This window comes from Rosa chinensis, chromosome 7, assembly GCF_002994745.2.
Source record: "Rosa chinensis cultivar Old Blush chromosome 7, RchiOBHm-V2, whole genome shotgun sequence".
In the NCBI taxonomy this organism is placed as follows: Eukaryota; Viridiplantae; Streptophyta; class Magnoliopsida; order Rosales; family Rosaceae; genus Rosa; species Rosa chinensis.
Genome location: NC_037094.1, coordinates 11,779,121 through 11,803,156, shown reverse-complemented (window position 1 = coordinate 11,803,156; position 24,036 = coordinate 11,779,121). Strand labels below are relative to the sequence as shown.

Sequence of the window (24,036 nt, the reverse complement as noted above, 5' to 3'; positions counted from 1 at the left end):
AAATTCGTAGCCTTCAAATCCCAGAAACCACTGCCGCCCTCTTTGAAGATCTCAACTCCAGGAATCCAGAACCGGCCGAAAAACCACCGAACCGACCACCGGAAGTAACGAAAGTCCCTCTGCCGGGTTCAAAGCCTTCCTTCCAGCCTCCTGCTACCATTTTCTACCAGCAGCAGCACCATTGTTCCAGAACCCCAGAACCGGAAACTTGAATCCTTGAACCGGCCTGAAGTTACCTGAACCGGCCACCAGAATAGACTGCAGCCGAACCGGCAGAAAGAAAGAAAGAAAGAAAAAAAAAGGAGGCAGAAGCAGAGCCCAGCCCAGCAGATCAGCCCTAGGCCGAGAAGCCCAGAAGCAGACCTCAGGCCCACAGTCGCTGCTCTCGGCCCAAATCACATCAGCCCAGAACTCGTCCACGTCAGCAGCGCCCAGTCAGCCTGCCACATCAGCATTGCTGGTCAACCCTCCAGTCAACCTTTTTCCAGCCATTTTTCGGCTTATTTTCGGTGACTTTTCCGGTCATTTTTCAGGCAGATTTTTCGACCACTTTTCCTGTTGATTTCCGGCGACTTTTCCTGCCACTTTTCAGGCGACTTTTTCAACCACTTTTCCGGCCAACTTTTCCTGTCAAGATTTCCGGCAATTTTTTAAGGTAAGATTTTCTAAAAGTTCCCGATTTTTTGAAGTTTTTATTACTTTCCTCTTGTTTTTCTCAGGGTCTTCCAACATCCCTTCTTCTACACCCCCTTTCTTCGTCATAGGGGAGACCAAATTAAGCCGAATTGTGGGGGTTCGTGCTCACTCCAAGCTTGGAGCTTGTAGAGTCCTCCAAACTTAGAGTTTGTTGAGATAAAACGATCGACCGCAAACATCATTGTTTTGATCTAATCCAACTCCTCTTGGAATTGAATTTCTTGGAAGCGACTACGCTCATAAATTTTTATCCTTTTCGTGGTAGCCTTTTTCGCTTCGAAACTAACCATAATCTTTTGTTGTTTTTTAGGATGAGTAACCTGAACAAGTTGGGCTTCGCTCCACTAGAGACAACAGGCACAGGATACCACAAGTAGGTCCGTGATGTTCGCCAGCATCTTAAGGCTGATGGGATCCTAAGTAAGATCCAAGAGCCAAGTCAGAACGTGCTTGCTCCTCAAGAAGCTACCGCTTTTGAAGCGAATAGAGCTACGAGAGAGGCCAATAAAGCTAAAGCCATAATTCTCATGACAAGGAACATGAATGACGCGCTCCAAAATAAGTACCTCAATTAGGAAGACTCCAGAAAACTATGGTAGAACTCGAGCAGCGTTTTGGCAACGTTCGTGACTCTCTGCTTCCTGATTTAGAAATGAGATGGCGTAGCCTCCGCTTTTGTGATTTCAAGTCTGCACTTGACTACAATTCGGAAGCACTTCGTATCAAGTCTTTGATGGATTTCTATGGGCAGAAAATCACTGATACGATGTTGATCGAGAAGACTCTCTCTACCTTCTCCGTCTCTGCATTAATGATAGCCAAGAACTATCAGATTGATGTTAATGCTGGATGCATCACAAGATTTCATGAGCTTATTGGAACCATGAACGTAGCTGAAAAGCACAACATACTTGTGAAGAACTATAACTCTAGACCCGTGGGAGAAAAGCCAATTCCGGAGTCTAATTATAATCGCGCCCCTAAGGGAGGGCGCCAGGAGCGAAACCCTAAGGTAATGGATTATTCTGGACTTTTTTGTCCATATTCTCGCCCCCAAAGAGGAAGGAAATCGCCAAGATAGGCGTGCACGGAACCATAGAGGTCAACGTGTGAAGAGAGAGAGAGGTAGAGCCTCCAGCTATGGTGGTGGCACCACCAAGGATCATAGCCATCCTCAACGCGCCCTGGGCGCACCTCGATCAAGGGAGCCTGACCATGATGATGCTTGTCTTTAGTGTGGAGCGTTCGGACATTGGGCTAAAGCATGTAATGCACCCCAGAATGTTGCTAACGCGTACAAGATGTATCGTGAAGCAAGGGAAGCAAATTACATGGAGCAAGAAGATCAAGATGACGATCTCGCTCTAAGGGTTAAAGACTTCAAAGGCCAAGATCCAGAGACTGGCAATTTTGATTAAGTCTTTTTATTTTCCAAAAGATGTAATAGGCAATTGCCATATATTTTTGTAATAGATGCCAATGGTTTAGTATTTCTTCAAAGTAGGCTCACCCAAAGTAAGTGTGACGTCTGGGAAGGTTATGAGATTAGAGGTACTTAAGCGAGCCTTGCTCGACCGACATCTCTCTACTCACTTGGTCACATTTATTTTGGAATTACCGAAAAAAGTTAGACGACTACTATTGTTTCGCATTAGCTAGCACTTTGGATTAGATTTTCTTTGGTCAAAGAGACAATGATGTAACTCCATTGGCTTATGAATAAAATTTCGAGTTCCTTTCATTATGACTCCATTTTGATTTTGAGCATATGAATTTTTTGACTACAATGGCTGGGCCATCAGTATTAATTAAAGGACATGGAATAGCCCAAATTCCACTTGCCAAATGACACCTTAATTACTGTCACAGAAACTCTCTACGCTCCTAGGGTGAATCACACCTATGAATAACCAACGGATTCCATAAGAAATGTAGAGAAAGGAAATGAGTTCCTTTGCAATATCTCTAATGATTGCGAACAAATGCACATCTTAGAGAAGTTTATGTGTCTCTCTAGTGGACTTTATGTCACTATTCGAGCTATTAAATCCAATAAAGTTACGAGGGAAGAACTCTTGGATTTAGACACATATTGACTTTGTCACGACATGATAGGTCATCCTGGTCATGATATGATGATCCGTCTACTAAAGGCTTCACATGGACATCATTTCTTTGGAGAAGCATGAATCAAAAGTTGATTTCTGGACTAAGTGTGACTGACACAGCTGCTTAGGCCACCGCCTCTGTCCACCACCAGTCTAGGGCTAGCGCAGTCCCTATCCATTACGCCATGGATAGCGTCCATCATGGTGATGGCTTCCCAGGTGATGCTGCAATCACCAACTTGCTTTGAATAGCATTTCAGAAGCTCAGGCCTAACCAAAATACTAATTGGTTGCTTCTAAAGCCTCTCGCTCGTTTTACAAAGCCCGTTCCTTAGGGAAATTAGGACTAAGACAGTCCTATGCAAAGGAAATGAACATACTCATTCTGTTCTTACATAGAATCCATGGGGATTCTGTGGATTGATTCAACCAACTTGCGGACGCTTAAATATTTCATGATGTTGGTTGACACGCAAACACTCTGGTCACATGTTGTGCCATTGTCCACCTACAAATGCTGCTTATGCTACACTCCTAGCACATATCATATGACAACGGGCTCACTCCCCAGATCATCTTATTCAGTCAATTGGATTTGACTATGCTAGAGAGTTTACATCGAAAGACTTTCGATGGATATTGCAATGGGACTGATGTTGGACATCACATTCCCATGTACACACCCAAATGGTCTTGCGAAAACGACTACGATGGTAGTCCGGATATTGGTAATGCTCATCAATCTCCTTATATCCGCTTGGGGTGATGCAATATCGCATGCAGCTATGCTAATTCGTCTACGACTCACGGCCACTCAATGTACATCTGCGTTACAGTTAGTGATTGGGTACAAGTATCGTACTTACGCATATTTGAGTGAGCCATTTATGTGCCAATTGTGCCGCCACAGCGCTCTATGATGGGTCCTTACAGATGAATGGGCAACTACGTTAGATTTGAGACTCCAACAATCGTCCGCCACTTAATGCCCTTGCAAGGCGATCTCATTACAGCTAGATTTGTGGGTTGTCACTTTGATGAGTCAGTCTTCCCGTCATTAGGGGGAGATAAGAATACGGATGTTCAGCAGGAACGACAGGAATTGTCGTGGCCTGTCCCCACTATGTCTCATCTCGATTCCTGTTAAAGTAACGAGATCACACAAATATGCTGCAAACAAGCCTGCAAGGAAGGACGTCCCTACGAGAGGACCTAGCGCCACCCTACAAGGAGGTAGGCATGGCGCCAATGCCAAAGAGAGTGGCACTCTGGCGTTATAGGCCATGGCCCCATCTAGGATGCATGGGAGGCCCATAGGTTCGAAGGATGCTTTGGCACACTGCAATCCTTTGATCATCAACACTCAAAACCCATCTCATGAGAATCTTCCGGGTTATGGTTATCATTGGGGGACGCCTCAACGTCAGAACCTATTCCTGAGAATATAGAGTTCTATGAAAATTACACAAGTGTACATGAGACGTGGGATAGAAACTCCATCATAATTGATGATGTAGTCGCGCATTTCGTTGCACATGAGTTTGTTGAGTCTGATGATATCAAACCACGCTCTGTTGATGAATGAATGCCAACGTAGAGAGATTTGGCCTAAATGGAAAGATGCGATCCATGTTAAGTTGGATTCTCTAACGAAGAGGAAGGTTTTCGAGCCAGTGATGCCAACACCTCTTAACATAAAACTTAGTGACTAATGGGTCTTCGTTAGAAAACATCATGAGAAAAAGAGATGGCAATCTAGCCTTATGGCGCAAGGCTTCTCACAAAACGCCCTGGAATCGACTACGATGAGACATGTTCTCTCGTAATGGATGTCATTGCACTCCACTACCCGATGAGACATATTCTCTCATAATGGATGTCATTGCACTCCACTACCCTGTCATTTTGGTAGTTTCCGAATAACTGAACATGCAGCTTACAAATATGGTCACTACGTACCTCTATAGGGATGTAGATATGGAATATATATGAAGGTTCATGGTGAACTTCATTTACCCAAGTCAAGTGGCTCTAGACCACATAGAGAGTTTACAAAGAGGTTGAAACGCTCGCTAAAATGACTACTTGATTGGGAAGGGATATGCCCACGTGTTTCCATAAAAAGTTTCAGATTTCATCGCGATTCATGTTGGACATGATCTTCATTAGAAGCCCTTAAAGAGTTAAGGGAAACCGCTGAACACTTCAAATCTGAGTTTGAGATGGAGGATTTTGGGAGAACTCGATTTGGAACTTGAGCATCGTGTTGATAGATGCTTAGGCATTTTGACAAGGTCAAACCTTCAAGCACCCCCATGATCGTCCTTAGTCTTGATCCTGAAAATGATCCTCTTCATCTGAAGGATGATGACGAAGATGTGCTAGAGGCAGAAGTGCCTTACTTGAGTACAATAAGCGCATTATTGTACTTAGCTCAGTGCACAGGACTGAACATTTCGTTTGCAGTGAACTTGTTAGCTAAGGTATAGCTCTGCGCCAACGCGACGCCATTTTAATTGTTGTAAAAGATATCTTTCAGTACTTGAGATGTATGATTGATATGAGCTTGTTCTATCCTTACAGAGAGAAGATGGATTTGGACCCATCACACACCAGAAACGCCGCCAACGCTGGCCTACGTTCTCTATCCCCATCCCAAAATGATATAAGTGTTTTGGAAGGTTTTGCTGATGCTGGGTACCTCTCTGACCCACACAAAGGTCTCTCCCAAACTGGTTAAGTGTTCACCATGGGAAAATACCTTGATATCCTGGAGGTCTACATAACAAACCGTAGTCGCTATATCTTCGAACCATGCAGAGATTATTGCTCTTCACGAAGTGGTTCGTAAATGTTTATGGATTGGATCCATAATCACGCATGTTCGACCAATTGTGGTTTGAAGTCTACCATAAGGTGAGCCTACGAGCATTTAGGATAATGCTGTTCGTTTTGAACAAATGAAGCAAGGCTACATCAAAAGCGACAACACCAAGCATAATCAGCAACAACAGACTCTCCTCAAGATCAAAGTAAATTAGGTTCAATCTGAGGAAAATATGGCAGACTTGTTTACTAAGTCATTACCCAAATCCACGTTCGAGAAACATGTGGAAAGAATTGGCTTGCGGAAATTATCTGAACTCTCATGATCGTAGTCATCAGGGGGAGATGCAGACATCAGCGGGAGATGTCTACATGTTCACCTTGAAACGTGAAGGGTGTGTTGTGCTCTTTTTCCCCTTCGACCGAGGTTATTTTTATCCCACTGGGTTTTTGTTACTCGGCAAGGTTTTTAACGAGGCAACGAGAGAAACACCGCGTTTGGGTAACACAAGGGGGAGTGTTCAAGTAAACCCTAATTTGTGTTTGGCCCAAACTCTAGGTTAATTGCTCTAGTGGTAATAAGGTTAAATTAGAAGGATTTAGATTCCTATTCAATGTACGATTACTTTCCTTGTATGATTGAGATTCTATACATTGTAATCCTCTATATAAAGAGGCCCCTATTATCAATGAGAATATACAGCGATTTCCTCTCAATTTCAGTTTCTCTACAACATGTAGAACTTAATTTATTTTAATTTTCTAAATAGTTAAATATAATTAATTTTTGTTTATTCAAATTAAGATTTTAAAATCGTGCTTTATAGTGGGTAGGCACGAGCTCGGCCCGGCACTATATGGGCTCGAGCCATGGCCCGGACCGGGCTTAATGTTTAAATAAATTGGCCGGCACGATAATAAATTAATCAGCCAGCCCAAGCACGGCTATGCCCGCTTAAAATGGGCCGAGTCGGCCCTGGCCGGTCCGTTTGCCACCTCTAATTTCAACCATTAACTAATTCATCAATTTTTTCTGTTAACTACTAACTAGTGTTATTTCGTTGAGATCGAGTTCTTTTCAGACACAATCTTGAGCCTTTTTTTATTTTAATTAAGTCTATTCTTTAATTTTAAATAAAAAAGTGAGTTATAAATACTATTGGAGTGGGGTTTGGATTTGGAGATGGAGATCAAAATGCATATCTCCTGCCCAGTATCATTTGGTCTAGTGGCATAATCCTCCCCTTAGTTTGACTCACGAAATATAAGTTGTATCGTTTGAGAGTTGTTTATCTGAGAAACATTTCTCTTCATTTAATAAGGATTGAGGATCTCGGTCCAAATTTCTCAATTGTCCCTAAATTCCTCTCCCGTTAGAGTTGGAGATCCAATGGAGACCCTGATGAGAAGTGTCCCAACGTACAACCGAGGTTCCAAAAAAAACAAACAAGAGAGAAGAAACATTTTTGCGTAATTGGGTTGGACAATACTGGGGTAAAGAGGAATCTGAAGGCCCAAGATTTTCTGTAAAACTAGATCCACACCATAAACCCGACCCGAAGATGCATGGTCATCCCTCTCGTCTCTCTGCTCTCTTTCCCTCATTTCGCTCTGTTGGATCGGCGGCTGTTATCCCCCTCATTTATAAACCCACGGTGAGTTTCTTCGACTTGGGTTTTGTTAAATCTTGTATTTTCTATATAGTTTTCTTCTATGGATTTCGGATTTTCATGATAAACCCAGAACTACTCGTGTGGTTTTACAGTCGGAAAGGCTGGGTTTTAGTTTTAGTTACGGAATCGCTTGTAATGATGGAGTATTTTGATTTTGAAATGGGTTCGAAATTTTTCCTATCCAGGAAATTTATGTGTGTTTCTTACTAGCCGGTAACATCTAGTTCAAATTTGCACACCATCTGTTTGAGTAAATGCCCCAATGAATCTGGAAAATCTGTATGTTGAGTCATTGACATATATTATATGCACAAAGATTGAATTTTGCATTCGTAAAACGTATAAAAGAGACGTTAGGCTTTGAAAAGCAATGTTCTTGCCTTTGCTGACTGAAGTTTCTTCCTTTTCTTTTTTCCTTTACAGACGATAGAGTTCTCAGCATTGATCGAGCAGTTCAAGTAGTTTGAAAGCAAAGGAGGCCCTTTTTCGGCTGCAGAATTTGTATGAGGCATTGTTTTCACTGACCCAGAAAAAATCATGAGGATCATTGCAGTTGCCAGATCTTTTCGTGCTCGTCCCACACGACCTAAAGCAACTGGTCATCTGCAAGTTCGTGCGTTCCAACCCGATTTTGTTCCGAGGGATCCCAAGGCCAAGCCGATACGCTACAAATATCCGGAAGTCTATAACCCCTATGGCCCTAGACCCCCACCCTCGGATAAAATTGTTCAGCTTGCTGAAAGAATTGCAGCTCTGGCCCCTGCAGAACGGTGTCAACTTGGTCCTGCACTTGTGGAGAAGCTAAAGCTTCCGCAGCTGCAGCCCATATCAACAGAAGGCATGGACTTAGGTCCACAGGGAGGGGCTGCTGGTGGGTCAAAGGCTGAGGAGAAGAAGGTTGAGAAAACTGCTTTTGATGTCAAATTGGAGAAGTTTGAAGCGTCTGCAAAAATCAAGGTGATCAAGGAAGTGAGGGCTTTTACCAGTCTCGGATTGAAGGAGGCTAAAGAACTTGTTGAGAAGGCACCTTGTGTGCTTAAACAAGGGCTTACCAAAGAGGAAGCAAATGACATGATTGAGAAACTAAAGGCTGCTGGAGGAGTTGCTGTTCTGGAGTAAACTTCTAGTTTTATCTTATAGTGTTGGTTATCCCGTGTCTCTCAAATGAGCTACATTGTTGTTTCTGTTTATGATTTATGGAAGTTCATTGCAGCTTTCCATATATTTTGAATGTAGGAAGTAATAATTATGTGGATCTACTTTGCAAGGCTTGGTTCAAACTAAATTTTGTAGTTGAGGCAGCAAAATTTGTCAGTTCATTATTGTCGTTGTCCATTTCAAAAGTATAAGGTATAAGCTCCTATACTAAAAAAACAGCATAACCTCCTGTTGGTCTTGCTCTTGTTAACTAGGGCAAGTGATTTCTTTGAAAATGATTTGCTGACTATCGAGCATGGCGCAAGAGACTTTGTTACTGATTTTGCGCTTCTGCAATGGTGTGTCATGGATATTTTATAGTAACATTGAAACAATTTGGAGTAATTCCCATGTCTAGAGCAGGAAGGCACAAACAAAGAAAAGCAAATATAAGAGGTATGATAGGGGGAAAACTGTTAGAATTTGGATTCAATTCAAATTTTTTAGCCCCTAAAGGGTAGGTTGAAATGCAATAGACATTCGCTCACGCTCTCTCAATGCAATAAGAGCGATTGAGTCATTTTCAGGCTACAGAGGTATTTTTTAGGCTTGAAACAAGGTACTGCCTACGACACTTAATTTGTGTCTGTCAGAACCAAATCATCCGAAATTATGAAACTCAAGAGCCAAACACACTGAAATGTGAAATTGATGAGTTTAGTATTCCAATTCGGATCACATCACAGATAAAATGCCATCGTTCATCTCTATATCGTTTCTCAAGCATTTTTTCTTTGCAATCTTGTGAGGCACTTTACAGCATTCTTGAATGGAACTTACAAGTGCGCTTTGCTTTCTTTGCTAAAGAAGCGAGCTGTGTTTTATATATAAGCAGACTCTCCTTGTAGTGCCTTTAACAAAAGTTTGTTGAACTTTGTCTTCCTTTGATACCCAAATGAATATTTAGGCTACGTACTGAGGTACTGGAGTAAATTCAAAGATGATTTAAATTTCAAACATAAATCCGCATGCATTACTTGGATCACCAATCTGTTGTAGGCATGGTTAATATTGAGTTCAAAATGATCTCAGAATCAGTTACCACATTCAATAGGATTGGTTCAATAACCATTTTTCAATCTCAAGGAAGTCGTGTTTGGAATGATTCCAGATCATTTTCAATTTTAAACGTTCTTCATTCTTGTACTTAAAAATTAAATCGAGAAAAACACTTGGAAAACTTGTGAACCATAATAGGAGTAGTACGTGAATAGCCATGAGAGTGTACAGCAAACCAAAAATTCATAAAATAAAACAAAAAATTAGAACTCACACTTTCGGCAACAACCATGAGAACGAAGTCAAACAGCTTTGCAATAAGGAAAACCAAAGGCATCTAATTGCACTAGAGAAATAATCTCAGAAGGAGGAGAAGCATGCCAGACCAAAGAGGCAAAACTCAAACCCAAGTTTTCCAAATTCATAAATTTTTCAGGAAAAAAAAAAAGAACACCAAAAAGCTCAAATCCAATGAATAAAATGATTGACAAATGATATTTCTCAATAAAGCGGCTGCTATTTAATGCATATGATAGAGTGGAAGAAGAACCTTGTCAAAGATTTGACTTGTTTAGATTTTATACATGGGGTAAAATTGAAAAATAAAGGAGATATAGTTTTTTTTTTTTGAAGAGCCCGAGGGCTAAAATATATTCATCATAAGCCAGATAGGTTGTTACATATCATTCTGCTGCCATCTAGATAGACAAGAAGATAGTGGTAGTACCCATAGTGGTACATACTCATTGTACAATCAAATACCTAGACATAGCGGGATCCCCCTTTGGTACCACGTCGAAGGCGCTAAAAGGATCCGGCTCTCCCAACCTAACTCTTAACCAGCAAATCGATGACCTCAATCAGCGTGCAACTAGAGACACTGGATAAAGGGAAATATTGAAGACTAACCAAAGTAAATAGGGTCTAGGTCAAAACCAACCCAGCCCAAAATAGCAGCCCAACAGCCTCAAGAAAGAAACCCAACTCAGGCCCAACAATGAACATCTTGACCCAAGCCCACATTCCATCTTCAGCCTCACTGGTCTACCGCCACCACTCGACACCAGACCCCGCTGCCGCAACCTATGTCAGCCCTCACCACTGCTACTGATGCCAGCATCGTCGCCACTACAACGCAATGCCCGACCTTGCTGCCTCAGCCCACGTCGAAGCCCGACCTTTTTCACGCCGAAACCAATCTGATGCAGTCTGATCCAGCACGCAGCCGCCACCGTCCAACCCCTCCATCACGTCACCGATATGGAGATCATGGAGATACCTCGGCTACGCTCGACCCACGTTGTATGGTCGCCCACTGAGCTCAAGATTTCTTCCAATGCTCGTCGCCAAAAAACATCCAGAGTCGGACTCTAGCCAAACCCCTCTCCAAGAAGCTTCCGGGCCTCTAGTTTTTAAATTCTCGTCCAGCAGCAGCCTCTAGCCAGCGAGGCGAGCCAACGTCACCCATGAGCGCCACAGGACAAGAAGAAAAGTGCAAACCCTAGACCAAGAAACTGTCCGAGTTTTGTGGAGCTCTACCTCTTTTGGCTATTTCTTTCTTGATAAGAAACATATAGTAAAATTTGTTTTTTGTGTGTGTGTGTGTGTGTGTGATAAAGGAGATATAGTTAGTATATTGGATATTTGAAAATGTATATTCAAGGTCTAATAAGAAAAGGAGTTCCAAAATAACAATTTTGAATGTACGAATAGAAACTCTCAAGATACATATTCTGATAATATACCGTATCATGTTTTTTTTTTTTTTTGATAATAAGGAGGTCAGAAATTTTATTGGAATAGGAAGATTACAATGATATGATGCAAAAATGCATCAACAAAGAAGATAAACCGAAAATACAAAGAAATATTAAAGAAGCAAGAGCAGCCACAACGTCTAAATGCAGAGCTGAGTTTACACTACGGATTGCAACTGTGTAGTGAATTGAGTAGTCGATAGTTTGACTACCATGCAAATCCAACGCACAAACTGACAATAGTCAATTCGGCAGAACTGAGGTAAACTTCCACCAAAGATTGAAGCCGGCCATGTTGGCAACCGATCTTTCACAAACAAATACCATAAACTTGGGTCCTGAATCCAAAACCAATAACGCACAGGAGCCCGAGGCCAATCTAGCATTTGATAAATAGCTTAGGGAGCCTTTTGCAGAGTCCGCCCGGATCCCAGACCAGGATCCATTTGCACAGTCGGTTCCAGGTTTGAAGCTTCGAGCTCAAGCCCAGGCAGTGCCCAGCCTCACCATGAGTCCAACCGTCGGCGCGATCCCTTTCTGCCAACTCACATGCGAGATGGAGAGCACGATGCAGAAGATTGGATCAATAAACCTGCTTATTCAAAACTAGAGAGAAGTTACCCATCCAAATATGAATCAATCCTTGTCGGCTACGTACTGCGCAAGGCGGTGATATCCCCATCGAGGTAATATAAACCGCTGAGACCGTCGTGATTGCAAGGCATCCAATCCAAGTCACCTAGATCCCATAAACCCTAATAGGTTCCACCGCCATTAACCAGCGCCCATTCCAGCCTAACGCTTGCCAAACGACCCAAGCTAGAGCAGCCACCATTAATTAACAGCTGTAAACCCTCAAAACTCTCACACCACACTAACCCGTTGCCCTAAAAAACGACAAGGACAAACAAACAAAGGCCAAAGCCTGAGGAAATCTCCAAGAATGGAGTAGATTCAGGCCGCGACGACCCCATGAGATGCGCCACTCCCCAAACCCTAGCAGAGAGCACCAGGGAGGCTGTAAGTATTTTACCATATCTTAGTAGAAAAACATGAAATAATGAGTTCTAGAAGATCAAGTGTAAGAACAAAATATTCTATTTTTCTATGTTTATTAAATAATAATACTGTAAGTTCAGTTTTTCAAAAGATCAAGTGTAAAATCTTCTCGTCAACGAAGGTTTAGAGGAAAGTCGTGTTTGGAATGATTCAGTACCATTTTCAATTGTAAATGTTCTTAAGTCTTGTACTTAAAAATTAAATTGAGAAAGATACATATTCTGATGAAATATACCATATCTTTCTAGAAGAACATGAAATAATGAGTTCTCGAGGATCAACTGTAAGAACAAAAGTGTAAGCACAATATATTCTATTTTTTCTATTTTTTTAAATAATAATATTGTAAGTTCAGTTTGAAAGATCAGTGTAAAATCTTCTCCCTCAATGAAGGGTTAGAGGAAAGTCGTGTTTGGAATGATTTCATACCATTTTCAATTTTAAATGTTCTTAATTCTTGTACTTAAAAATTAAATCGAGAGAAAGATACATATTCTAATGAAATATACCGTATCTTTCTAGAAGAACATGAAATAATGAGTTCTCGAGGATCAACTGTAAGAACTATATATTCTTTTTTTTTTTTTAATAATAATATTGTAAGTTCAGTTTCAAAAGATCTAGTGAAAAATCTTCACGTCAACGAAGCGTTTGAGGAAAGTAAAAATAGTACTTGATCACTCATCATTTTTTGCTTCTCTACAACATGAACACCCTTAAATCTTCAACCGTCAGACTTGGTCAACATCTCAACATGTATAAAAGTAGAACTAGTTAGCGGATGGATTGCACATGAGGTGGGTAGTGTTGAAACTTTAGTGTATAAGACTTCTTTAATCTTTATCTTGATACGTTGAAGACATTTTTCATTTTGGCATTATCTTGACTGGGTTAGACTTAGACATGCGAAAAGCCATTTGATCCAAAATGGCTAGAGTCCGTGACATGATTATTATTCAACTCACTGGCTCCTAATCGTATGAAAAGAAGGAAGTGAAATGAGTTTCTACGTTGAAATGGCCTACATTCCTTGGTATTGTATCAAATCATTTTTCTATCAGCTGATGCTTCCATTGTGAAATTCAGGAAGAGCACCTTATTCTTCATTACAGTCGGGGGAACACAGAGAAAGTAAGAGCCTCGTTAAAGAAAATACACAGCATCTCCGGCTGAAACTGAACCTGAGATTATCTCTGCAATTCTATCATATTTTTTTTATCAAGTATCAACATACAGTCATAATCTCGTTTCTGTATGATGTTCAATATACAGGCACCTTTATCGTTTTCATATGATGTAGCACAGTAGCAGCCTCTCCGGAGAGTCAGCCCACACCTTTCTTTAGACCCTAAAACTTGTATATGAACTGGAGGTTTTAACTCGCTGGTTCATATCTGCAAACACAGTCGTATATGTTTCCTTTAATCAACTTCTCTGCCAACCTTTGATTTTTCACCATTGCAAGCTGCAAAAGAAATTGTTTGTGTTAACTTGGTTTTTACTCAACAACATAATAATTTTCAAGGAAACAGAGACAGAATACATTATGGAATCATCGAAACATGGGAGTTCTGAACTGGCGATCAAGAAAAACCAGTCCCACATTTCAAAGTAGACAACCTCAGAATCTCACCTTCAAAGCATCACATTTAAACCTGGCATTGAAGTTGGTATGAAGAGCTCTACCCATGCCTTCCAAGATAATCTGCATACATAGCGTATGATAAGTATTAAGACAGAATTATTGATTTCAAAATTTTTATTTTCTTTTATAATTTTATGTTATATGTAATGCTACGATTTTAATAACTGGAGCAAATATCATACCAAATCAGCCTCTTTTGCAGCAGCTGCTAGCTCAGAGCTGACCTGCCTCAAGTCTATGCAAGGACTGCCACAGCCGTTCTCAACAACCATTAATGGAACCGATGATGGATTTCCTTTAGAACCATCTAAGTTGCTGATCATCGCATCCACGAGCAAGCCTCCCGCTTCAGCAGCTCTCCGAAGAATGTCACAATGCTGTTGACGAGAAAAATCAGTTTCTTGTCTATGTAATATGTATTAAGAAAGAGAGAGTTAAATGACTTGATCTGTTTGGATTTCAAAAATATTAATTAGTTTGAATATTTGACGGAGGAATCTAACTTCTTGTGCGTAGTGAAAGTAGGTAAAATAACAAAATTTAATACATAAGCCACAATTATCTTGTAATGGTCAGCAACCTAAACACTGTCAACAGAAATGGTTGGACGAGGAATAGAGAGAGAAAGAAGACAAAAGGCTTGACATTATGGAAACCCGGGAAGCTTTTACTTCCATTGGGAATTGGAATCCAAATGCAAGATGGAAACAGAAACATAGTGGTCATGCATTGAGACCAACCTTGGCAGCTTCAGCAACGATCTCAGGAAGCTCCATGGCAGTAACATCATTTAAAGCTGGAAGGGAGTTGGCAACCAAAACAACCTGCCAAAACAATCTCATTACACTAGTTTTACGAGAAAATTTAATTATATGCAAAATAAGCTATCTTAGTCAAGCAATGCAGAAAATGAAGTTTGGAAAACAAAGATCACAAAAAAAGACCGGTTTTGTTTTATTTTGCTCTCTCAACCGGTTTTGTTCTCTCAGCTAGAATTAGTTTGCTCTCTCAGCTAGAATTATTTTGCATATATGTTTTACACTTTAGTCTAAGACCTAATAAACCAAACAGAGATAAAAAAAAATTATAGTACGTGGTTCCATAGAAGACAAACAAACCAAACAGAAATATAAAAAATAATAGTACGTGGACTAGTCATCCAACAAGGTGATTAACAGCTTCACCAATTAATGTAAGGGAACTTACCTCTGTTCCACGACGGAGAAGTTCCCGTGCCAGGGGAAGCATTCCTAGAACAACGTCAGCACCTGAGTTATCGACAAAGAGCAAAGCTCTTTTATGTGGGCGAGGTTTCTTGTCTCTAGATCCAAACATTCTCTTTTGAAAGACATCAAAATCATCCACCTAAATAAAGATGAAGAGCTCATTTACACAAGATTGAATAATAATACAAATAATTGAGATGACACAGGAGTATTGTTTGGATCCACTTACCCGCCAAGGTCTGTGCATTTTATCACGACTCATTCTGTAAATTTCAATAATTGTTCCTTTGTGATAGAGATCCACACAGGCACGTGACCCCCAGTCAAAAATGTTCGCAGCAAGAACACCTTCAATAAGGGAAAGCATTCTTGTTTCCTGCAGATAATCACGTTAATGGTTTGAAAATAGGCAGGTAGTGGTAACTGTGCTGGAAGTATAAAAAAGAACTTGTGTTTGCCAAATGAAGAATTAAAGTTCAACCAGCCGCCCACTCAAACCATAATACATAGTTTATCTACAAAGAACTGGCTTTTCACACTTTCAGGTAAGGTTTTGCAAAGATAAAGCATGAAATATGAACACATAAATATCAGGTGATGCCATAATGATGCATGTGGTAATTTGAACTCTAATCTCTATGCATGAAGTAGGGAAAGTGTACCTCACTCATACTATCAAGTTCCATGAGCAGGTCAGGTAAAACAGCAAGCGACGCCTCATTTTCCCTGTTAAAAGAGGGGGGAAAGGGTTAGAAAAAGGGGAGACATGTGTCAGGTGCACCACCAGTGCGGTATAATGTCCTCTAAACCCAGTAAATCTAGGTTTTTTTTAAAGGTTTTTTTGTTTACTCAAAATTACATTCCAAAGAGTATACTTCTTAAGCTCGCAAGGAATAAGCTAGCCTCAGATGGAAATTATCTCAACAGCTTCACTAAATAAAGTGCAGCAACCTTTGTTTTATACTTCTATAACAATCAACAAATTGGAACTCCCTTAAGCATTCTTCTCTGAGTTCCAGTAGATTGGCCAACCCTAACTTTCCATATGCAGCAGGCTCCTCCATCAACCTACACAGCCAGTTGTAAGTTGTTAGATGCAACAAGTACAACAACAACAAAAAAAAATGTTGATCTGTAAGAACAAATTATCTAATCATCGAGACAATCAGATCAATTGATTTGTAGATAACTTTATCTAGGAATTTGTAAGTGTTTCTCACTATGAAAGTCGTTGTCAATACCACTAACAAATAGAGAAGAAACATAAACCTATCCTATAATCATGATACTGGGTACCAAATGGGAACCTCAATCCAATAGATCCCGAACCAAATTACATTTTGCTTTAGAAATAATATATATATATATATATATAAGATATAACTTTTCAGAGAGCACTGTTACCGTGCCAAGTGAGCAGAAAAAGCTCGAGCAAAGGCATCACCCCTTCTTTTAGCATCTTCTGTCCCACCTTCACTTGCCACTGCCTGCCATGTTTCACATCGACCTCTCAAAATCATAAAGAAATGATAAAACATATCCAATCTGATTTTGAATATATATGAGCATAAACAAGCAAGAAACTTAAAACAAAATGAAATAACAACAAAGGACAACCAGAACAAGAACAAAAACGTGAAGAACCCGAGTCTGGCAGATAGTTCTACAGAACAGATTCTCTGATATATGCTCATGCTCACCTTATCAACAAGGTCTGGCAGATGCCCGGACAGAACAGTGAACCAATACCTAAAGTATAATACACAACCCAATTAGCCACCACAGGCAAAACGTCAATAGTTTTTGGATTCATAGTTGCAGATTATCCACTATAGAGAAATTAACTTTAAGGATTTGAAAAGTATTAACATGTACTCAGTACTCACTCTAATTCACTGTGATCTGAGAGATCAATAGTGTTAGGCTCATACCTGCAGGTCAACAGAAGTCGGAAAAATGACAATGACAAGCTTTTAGTATAAAAAGACATGGTTTTCTAACAATTGTAAGAACGTAAAGATTAACATATATTCAATATAGTGCAGGTGTCAGTATAATGAGCATGAAATGCAATTGGCTAAGTAAAGCACAACCAGTGTGCTTCCTCAAACATTGTCTTACTCGTTAATACGGTGAAAATAAAACAGACATAGATGACAAGAAATGTTTCCATCTCAAATTTAAACTGAGTTTTTCTTTCTTTTGTTTCTTCAATGAGAGATTATACCAGTGAAATACGATCTGTTAGAAAAATTGCAGCTAAGGATATATAAGATTGAGATAAAAAGCATAACAATTGGCTGGGAAGTGATTTAATGATCACAGTATAAGATGTGGCCCATGACAGCATCAAGTACATAATCCCACTGCCATCACTGTAAGGGACGCAAATTACAACGGAGTTTTTCATTCTTTTGTTTCTTCATTGAAAGATTATACCAGTGAAATAAAATCTGTTAGAGAAATTCCAGCTAAGGAAATATAAGATTGAGATAAAAAGCATAGAGACTTAAAGTAACAATTGGCTGGGACAAGTCATTGAATGATCACAGTATAAGATGTGCCCCATGACATCACCAAGTACAAGTCTTGCTGCCATCACTGTAAGGGACACAATAGTTCCATAAAAGCAAAAGCTTGAAGATGATATTATCTCAGTTTTTCGATCTAAAGTATAATTTATCAGTTGTGACATTTGAGGGAGTATTAAAACTTGGAACCTCCTCTTTAGATTAGAGAAGTGCAGTTACCAATTAAATTATGTTCCGTCCACAAGAATATTATCTTTGCATAGACAGCAATACCAATCTGTAAGTTAACTTACGATTTGGGATCCACCAATAATGGAAATACTTCCAAAGTGGGTACCAGATGGAGAACCCCAATGTTTAAAGCACTTGCATCAGAGCGCAGGGTACCTCCTTTGGATGATGGAACTTCAAAGCCTCCAAGTCCAGTAGTTCCAGGTGGATCCATTGGCACTGGAGCGGTGATCTCAGTCCCCTTCCGAACAAACTTCTCCATCCATGAAATCTGGATTCAAAGTTTCGGACCCTCATAAACTCTCTAAAATATGTAACATTACTCATGCAAAGACTACACCTCCAGAGAACAACAAGTATAATTATACATGTATGTACATATTTTGACCAATATCTTTAACAAATCAAAACTAAACTATAAGAAAATGATGTAGGACGAAAGAGAACACTGTCTAATACCAGCTGCCAACATCAACCAACAACCCAAATGTGCCATCAAATGAAAGCTCCAAAGGACAAAATGTTTGATAAATAAGGGTAAACTACTTTTCCAATTCAATGTGGTTACCAAAATGAACTAGTAAGATTATTTTCTCAATAAGTCTTCACAGAAAACGCATGCTCATTTATTCTCCAAAAAAAAAAACGCATGCTCATTGAAAAGGAGATCAACAGTTATTTCAAATCTATGGTGAAAGAAACTCACAAAAAGCTCCCTAACCCTAAGCAGATAGACAAGTATCACATCTATATCCTTAATGGCCCTAATGGATTCAATTAGGCACACGAACATTGGTATAGAATTATATACAGGAGCATTCAAGGTGAAGACTAGCCACACACAATGCTTTGTCCAAACTTAGCAGCTCTTATGGCCATTCATGTATAGATTCCAGCATATTTGCTTTTAAGCCAAGCTGACCTTTATACAGAATATATGCCTGTATAGTTGTTCCAATAATACAATCTTGTAATATGCTTGACACTGTTCAAAGTAACGGGCCGCAAAAATCTTGACCCAAATTTTTTTCAGGATTTTCCTGGTTTTGTGATTTTGGAAAATCGTAAAGATACAATTGCTCAATATTTTTCAGTTCCGTCAATTCTATAATTGCAGCAAAATCATTATTTGGGTGAGAAAATAAGAACATGAGATTTTGTCCAAAAACATGAATAGTCCACAATTTTGGGTGAAATCATGGTCTCGGATAATTAATTTTTTTTTTCAAAGAAAGTTCCAGGGTTGGTTCCCGCGGGGTCGGACAACATATAACATCTTCCGGTGTGCTCAGCCTCGCTTGATGTTGTGGTTTCTTCTTTTGGACTCGGATGACATGTGTTCTACTGGTTTAGAATTATACAAACATGTCATTCTAAAGAATCATTTAAAACTTTACTTTGTTTCACTACTGGGAATATTCTGGGAAAAAATGGGTTGACACACACACAGACATCTTATCTAACGGTTACTTTTTAGCCAATAATGCCACTACTGTAGCTGGATTCTTTGTATATTAAGATTAACGAGATTAAGTCAATCAACCCAGATCCGTTAAAATCAGAGGGTCAGCAGCTGAAGGTCAGTTTTCTAACTCTGACAATACTTACCTTCTCATTCAAATCCCCTAGTGGTGGACCATGAATCTTTCCTCCTGTATATGGTGCGCCCATGGGAAACCTTTCAACTAAGTGATGGACCATCAAGTCATCAAGGCCATGTTTTTCATAGCTCATAAATGCACCTAACGCTCCCAGAAACCCTTCATGTCTCAAAAACATTGCCTGTGCCTCTCCTTTCGACCTGGAAGAATAAATACAAACTTTATAATGTCAATGTAAAATAGCTAATTAATTACGCTCAAGATAAAATTGACAAATATGAGAAGAACAGCTAGGAAAGCAAGTCACACTCAAGATAAAGAGAACTAAAAGAGAAACAAACATCTTAATCTCAATGCTGTAACACGTACCAGAACTGAACTGCAAAGGAGATGGTGTCCATGGTATAAGCATGGCCTCTAATAAAAAACCCTCCAAAAAATATCCGTTTGAGACCGAATCGTAGTGCATTTAAATAAGATATCTGCAGAGAAGAAGAGTTCAGTTAGACCTACCACAATCAGCATATCTATGGGTTAGCTTGATTATTTATCGGATCAGAAGATAGAAGAGAACAAGAGAAAGTTACTGATTGTAGTACATTTACAGCCACAGCTAACTAATTACTTCTTCTCAAATACATAAATAATAAATAACCTTTTAAAATTATGATTCCACAACATACAAAACAAATGCCAGCAAAATTTCTCCTACATATGTTCAATTATTATTCATATACAGAGTCTACTAACGCATAAAGCAGTGTAGGGTTTAACTTCATGTACAAAACACGTCATACTTCTTTGTAAGCTACTAAAAGTGGAAATCACCAAAAAGTAATCCCGAGTACATAAAAGCAACAATAAATTACAATGTAACCTGAGCTAATTATTTGGAAGAAAAATACAGACGCAGAAATAGAAGGAAAGTTCGTTGCATATTCGATCTCACATATTATAAGGTACTGAATAGATTGCATTCATACATAATCTTGTAGCTGCAGAACACACCTGACCAATATTGTAAGAAATCATTCGTAAGAGAGAAAGGGATATATCTTCAGGTCTGTAGTCCTCAAGCTCCTTGTTTTCTGAAATAGTCTTCCCAAAACTAGAAGCAATGGTTGAAGCTGAAAGACCAATCTATGATGTGTTTTATGATCACGAGATGATTAGTCACTCCAATAGATGAAAGAAAATCAAATAGTTGATGATAGTTTGATATATCATAATTCCTGGACTATTCTACAACTACAGATCTCAACAGCATATGCATGTTACATATCTGATTTACAGCAAGAAGATGAAACTAATACATACCTTTGAGTAATCCATACCGCCATAAATGTCCCCTACAAGCATGTCTATAGTCCTATTATCTCCCCTTTGACTAAGCTCTAACAACTCGTCAAAACTGATATGAGAAGGAATTAGTCAAAGACCTTGACAAAAATTTAAAAAGGAGATATGATGAAGTATAGAAAAACAGAAAAATCAATTAGCAGAACCGAGTACCTTTTGCATTTTGTTAACAGCCTTCCTAAGCCCCAATAGGTACCACCACCTACATTTGTTCCACTTACTCGCTGAAATTTTCCTTCTCCATCAACCTATACCAACATCATTACTTGATAAATAATACTCAAATAAGTCTCCAGAATTGGCAAACATATATACATAAAAATAACTAACCTTAATCATACTAACACCGGACCCAATATTAACAAGAAGATAGGGATATAATTCGTTCTGGTCAATTTGCACAAACTCTTTCTGGCCCTCCATATGTGTGAAAGCTTCATGTCGAATTGCCTACTAGAAACATGGTAGAACATCTAGTTACCTTTCTGAGATGTATGGTTATCATGTAGAAAAAAATGTAAATGACGAAAGAAAAGTGCAAACAAGGGTAACTGTAGTATACGTTAGACCTTTTTAATGTCCTTGGTGTAAATAATGGACAAACAAGTCCAAGTAAATACCAGTTATTTCACAAATGATATTATGCACACGGAGTAAAAAACAAAAATGTTTCTTATAAAACATCCACCTTGAGTAAAAAATTTGCTCCAGCTACAAGACAATTCATTTCATCTTCTTTGTCAAGACCAACCCCAAGCCTTTCTTTAAAAAGGTCTGCAAACTTGTAAGCTCCACCACCTGTTGCCTTCAAAGAGGAATAAACTCATTAATATCAATATGAGTAAAAAGTACACAGACTAAAGTGATTCTGAAATACAAAGATGTTTGATAAAGCACATATAATACCTTAATTACAGCATTTTCATTGGTTGGGGCATCAGGATTCCAAATACGAACATCCATCCCTATTCAGTGTTGAAATACAATCATATAGTTGCCAGAGACTTAAGAAAGTTACATAAACTCATATGCATCATAAATTTCATGAAATTTCAAAATATATACTGTGTTTAACAAAACAATTAAAACAGGGGCAAAAGACAGCAAGAGGAGAATACCTCCACGGTGAAGTTGTTTAGAATAAATGAAGTCTAAGCACTCATTAATCTTGGTCGTCTCAAACTTCACAAAATGAAGCCTTCCACCAAGAACAGGGTAGCTTCTTCGACCACCATTGGAAATTCCCAGTCTCTCCTTCAAAGTTTTCTTCCTTTTGTCATCAATTGATTGGTCTTCGTGTCTAGAAAAATACACCAACTTGATGAGAGATCCTGCCAGTAAACCACAGAAAGCTTTAAATGCAGAATATATATATAAAAGGTTCAAACAATTTTCAATCGTATTACAATTGGAAACATTCAAATAAGAGGCATTCCACGATACACAGAGATAACTCTCGCAACCTGTACGTTGATATAACTAAGAAGATAAATGCTGAACTGAAGAGTTACAATAAGTTCTATACTAGCTTCTCATTCATCAACTTTGATCATAGTGAAGTAATTCTCACTGCTCTACACGAAATCAATCTCCTTGGTCCCCAAACATAAGAAAATGAGTTACACCAACACAATTTCATGCAGTGAAAAGTTGAAACCTTTAACTGAATTACCAAAAACACAATCAACAAAAGCACAATTGAATTGATGAGTTATACCTCCAATGTCCAAAGCCAGATGAGACAAGTGATCAGACTGATTAGGCAACAGAATTGTAGGGTCCCTCTCTTCAAAAGTTCCCTGAATAGCAGCTTTGCTGAGGTCCAACTGAGGCCGAGAGCCCGACCGGTGAATCGAACTTCCGGTGACCGGAGCCATGTCTTTCTCAGTTTGACCCTCAAGTTTATCTAAAGACAAAGGCTTTGTTTGGTCAACTTCTTGCTTCTTCTTCTCCTCCTCCTTTATAGTATCGTTAGTTCCAAGAATTGGGTGCTGAGTAAGACCAGCCATTACTCCAACACCTCCCAAGTCCCAACACACCACCCACCTCACAACAGTTTCTTTTCCTTGCCCTATTACCTAAAAGCAAACAATTATTGGACGAAACTAGATTGAATTCTGGTCCAACTTTGAATTTATTAAAAACGGCGACCCAGTTATAAAAAAATTAGGTACCTTTTGGTGGTAAACAGTGAATGATTACAGCAAGCACATAATAATGGACCCAGAAAGCTATAAAGATTCAAACTTTTTTATATATATAAAAGAGAATGAGTTATGTGAAGTGGGAAAGAGAGAGAGAGAGATAGTTGAACCGAATATGAAACCAGAACTAACTGGTGAAATGTGAAGCCTTAATGAAACACCAACCTTAAAAAGTTTGAAGCTTTTGATAATTGCGGTGGTGGTGAGGAGTGTGAGTACGAGAAGAGTTAAGGTCGGTCGTCCTGTGTTGTGTAAAGATTGGGGGAAGTCTTTGTGATCGGGTTGGGTCTCCCTTGGCGCGCCGGGTGTGGCTGTGGGAGTCCTTACTCGCAGAGGCAGCGCGTGAATTAGAACTCGAACTGTTACATCATAGTGTTGGGATTTGTCCGGGGATGTTTTTCTCTTTCAAAGAAAAAAAGAAGAAGGAAAAGCCCCTATCCAATCTCTCTAAAGAAAAATTGAAAAGTGATAATGTTCCGAAATTCTAAGTAGTGACAATCATCTTTAGAAATTCCGTTAAATATTGAAATGATTTTGGGTGAAATTGGCCAAATTGGAAGAAAATAAGCTTAAATAAGTAATTTTTTTTTAGAGTTTCTATTGGGACCTCCAAATTTGCTCACTTGACCTCACTCTATTATGAATTATTAAATTACATATATAACATACTATAAAATGACTATTAAGGATAATAATTATACTAAAAAATATTATATTTATTTTATGTAGACTTTCCAATTCAATAATATTAGATTGTATTTCTTATTATTTTCCTTATCTATTTTCATTTTCCAATTTCACAACATACTCATTAAAACGTTCATATATATTTAATAAGAATTAAAAATATAATTAAGATCATATGACATAAAAATGTATGATATATATGTTGAATGCATATTGGTGAGTTTATGATTCATGACC

The 24,036-nt window shown here is 39.0% G+C and overlaps 2 protein-coding genes across 3 annotated transcripts; one reads left to right on the top strand and one right to left on the bottom strand.

Annotated features, from left to right (window-relative positions):
- The first annotated feature begins 6,944 nt into the window (after positions 1-6,944).
- On the top strand, positions 6,945-8,625 carry LOC112178660 (50S ribosomal protein L7/L12). The gene is made up of 2 exons (XM_024316829.2): positions 6,945-7,285; positions 7,727-8,625. Exon 2 carries the CDS (start codon positions 7,841-7,843, stop codon positions 8,420-8,422), a length of 582 nt encoding a protein of 193 aa, XP_024172597.1. The 5' UTR covers positions 6,945-7,285; positions 7,727-7,840; the 3' UTR covers positions 8,423-8,625.
- Positions 8,626-13,349: 4,724 nt separating this feature from the next.
- On the bottom strand, positions 13,350-23,436 carry LOC112176781 (pantothenate kinase 2). Of its 2 annotated transcripts, none has more exons than XM_024314861.2 (23): positions 23,278-23,436; positions 22,626-22,986; positions 22,027-22,239; positions 21,815-21,873; positions 21,597-21,713; positions 21,239-21,358; positions 21,062-21,156; positions 20,867-20,960; positions 20,558-20,689; positions 19,919-20,031; positions 19,557-19,749; positions 18,011-18,219; positions 17,073-17,117; positions 16,887-16,935; positions 16,591-16,673; positions 16,138-16,254; positions 15,849-15,912; positions 15,416-15,562; positions 15,167-15,325; positions 14,701-14,784; positions 14,143-14,337; positions 13,949-14,020; positions 13,350-13,780 (listed from the first exon to the last, which is right to left on the bottom strand). In XM_024314861.2, the coding sequence occupies exons 2-23, from the start codon at positions 22,915-22,917 to the stop codon at positions 13,691-13,693; spliced, it is 2,742 nt and encodes a 913-aa protein (XP_024170629.1). In that variant the 5' UTR covers positions 22,918-22,986; positions 23,278-23,436; the 3' UTR covers positions 13,350-13,690. The 2 variants fall into 2 exon arrangements, with proteins under 2 accessions (XP_024170629.1, XP_024170630.1); XM_024314862.2 differs by lacking the exon at positions 23,278-23,436 and adding an exon at positions 23,083-23,234.
- Positions 23,437-24,036: the final 600 nt, after the last annotated feature.

Excerpts from the sequence above, each read along its gene's own strand:
- LOC112178660 (XM_024316829.2), top strand. The coding sequence starts at position 7,841 with ATGAGGATCATTGCAGTTGCCAGATCTTTTCGTGCTCGTCCCACACGA.
- LOC112176781 (XM_024314861.2), bottom strand. The coding sequence starts at position 22,917 with ATGGCTGGTCTTACTCAGCACCCAATTCTTGGAACTAACGATACTATA. Across the intron at positions 16,936-17,072 it reads TCAGATCACAGTGAATTAGA|GTATTGGTTCACTGTTCTGT; the intron begins GTGAGTACTGAG and ends ATTATACTTTAG. Across the intron at positions 15,563-15,848 it reads AACTTGATAGTATGAGTGAG|GAAACAAGAATGCTTTCCCT; the intron begins GTACACTTTCCC and ends GATTATCTGCAG.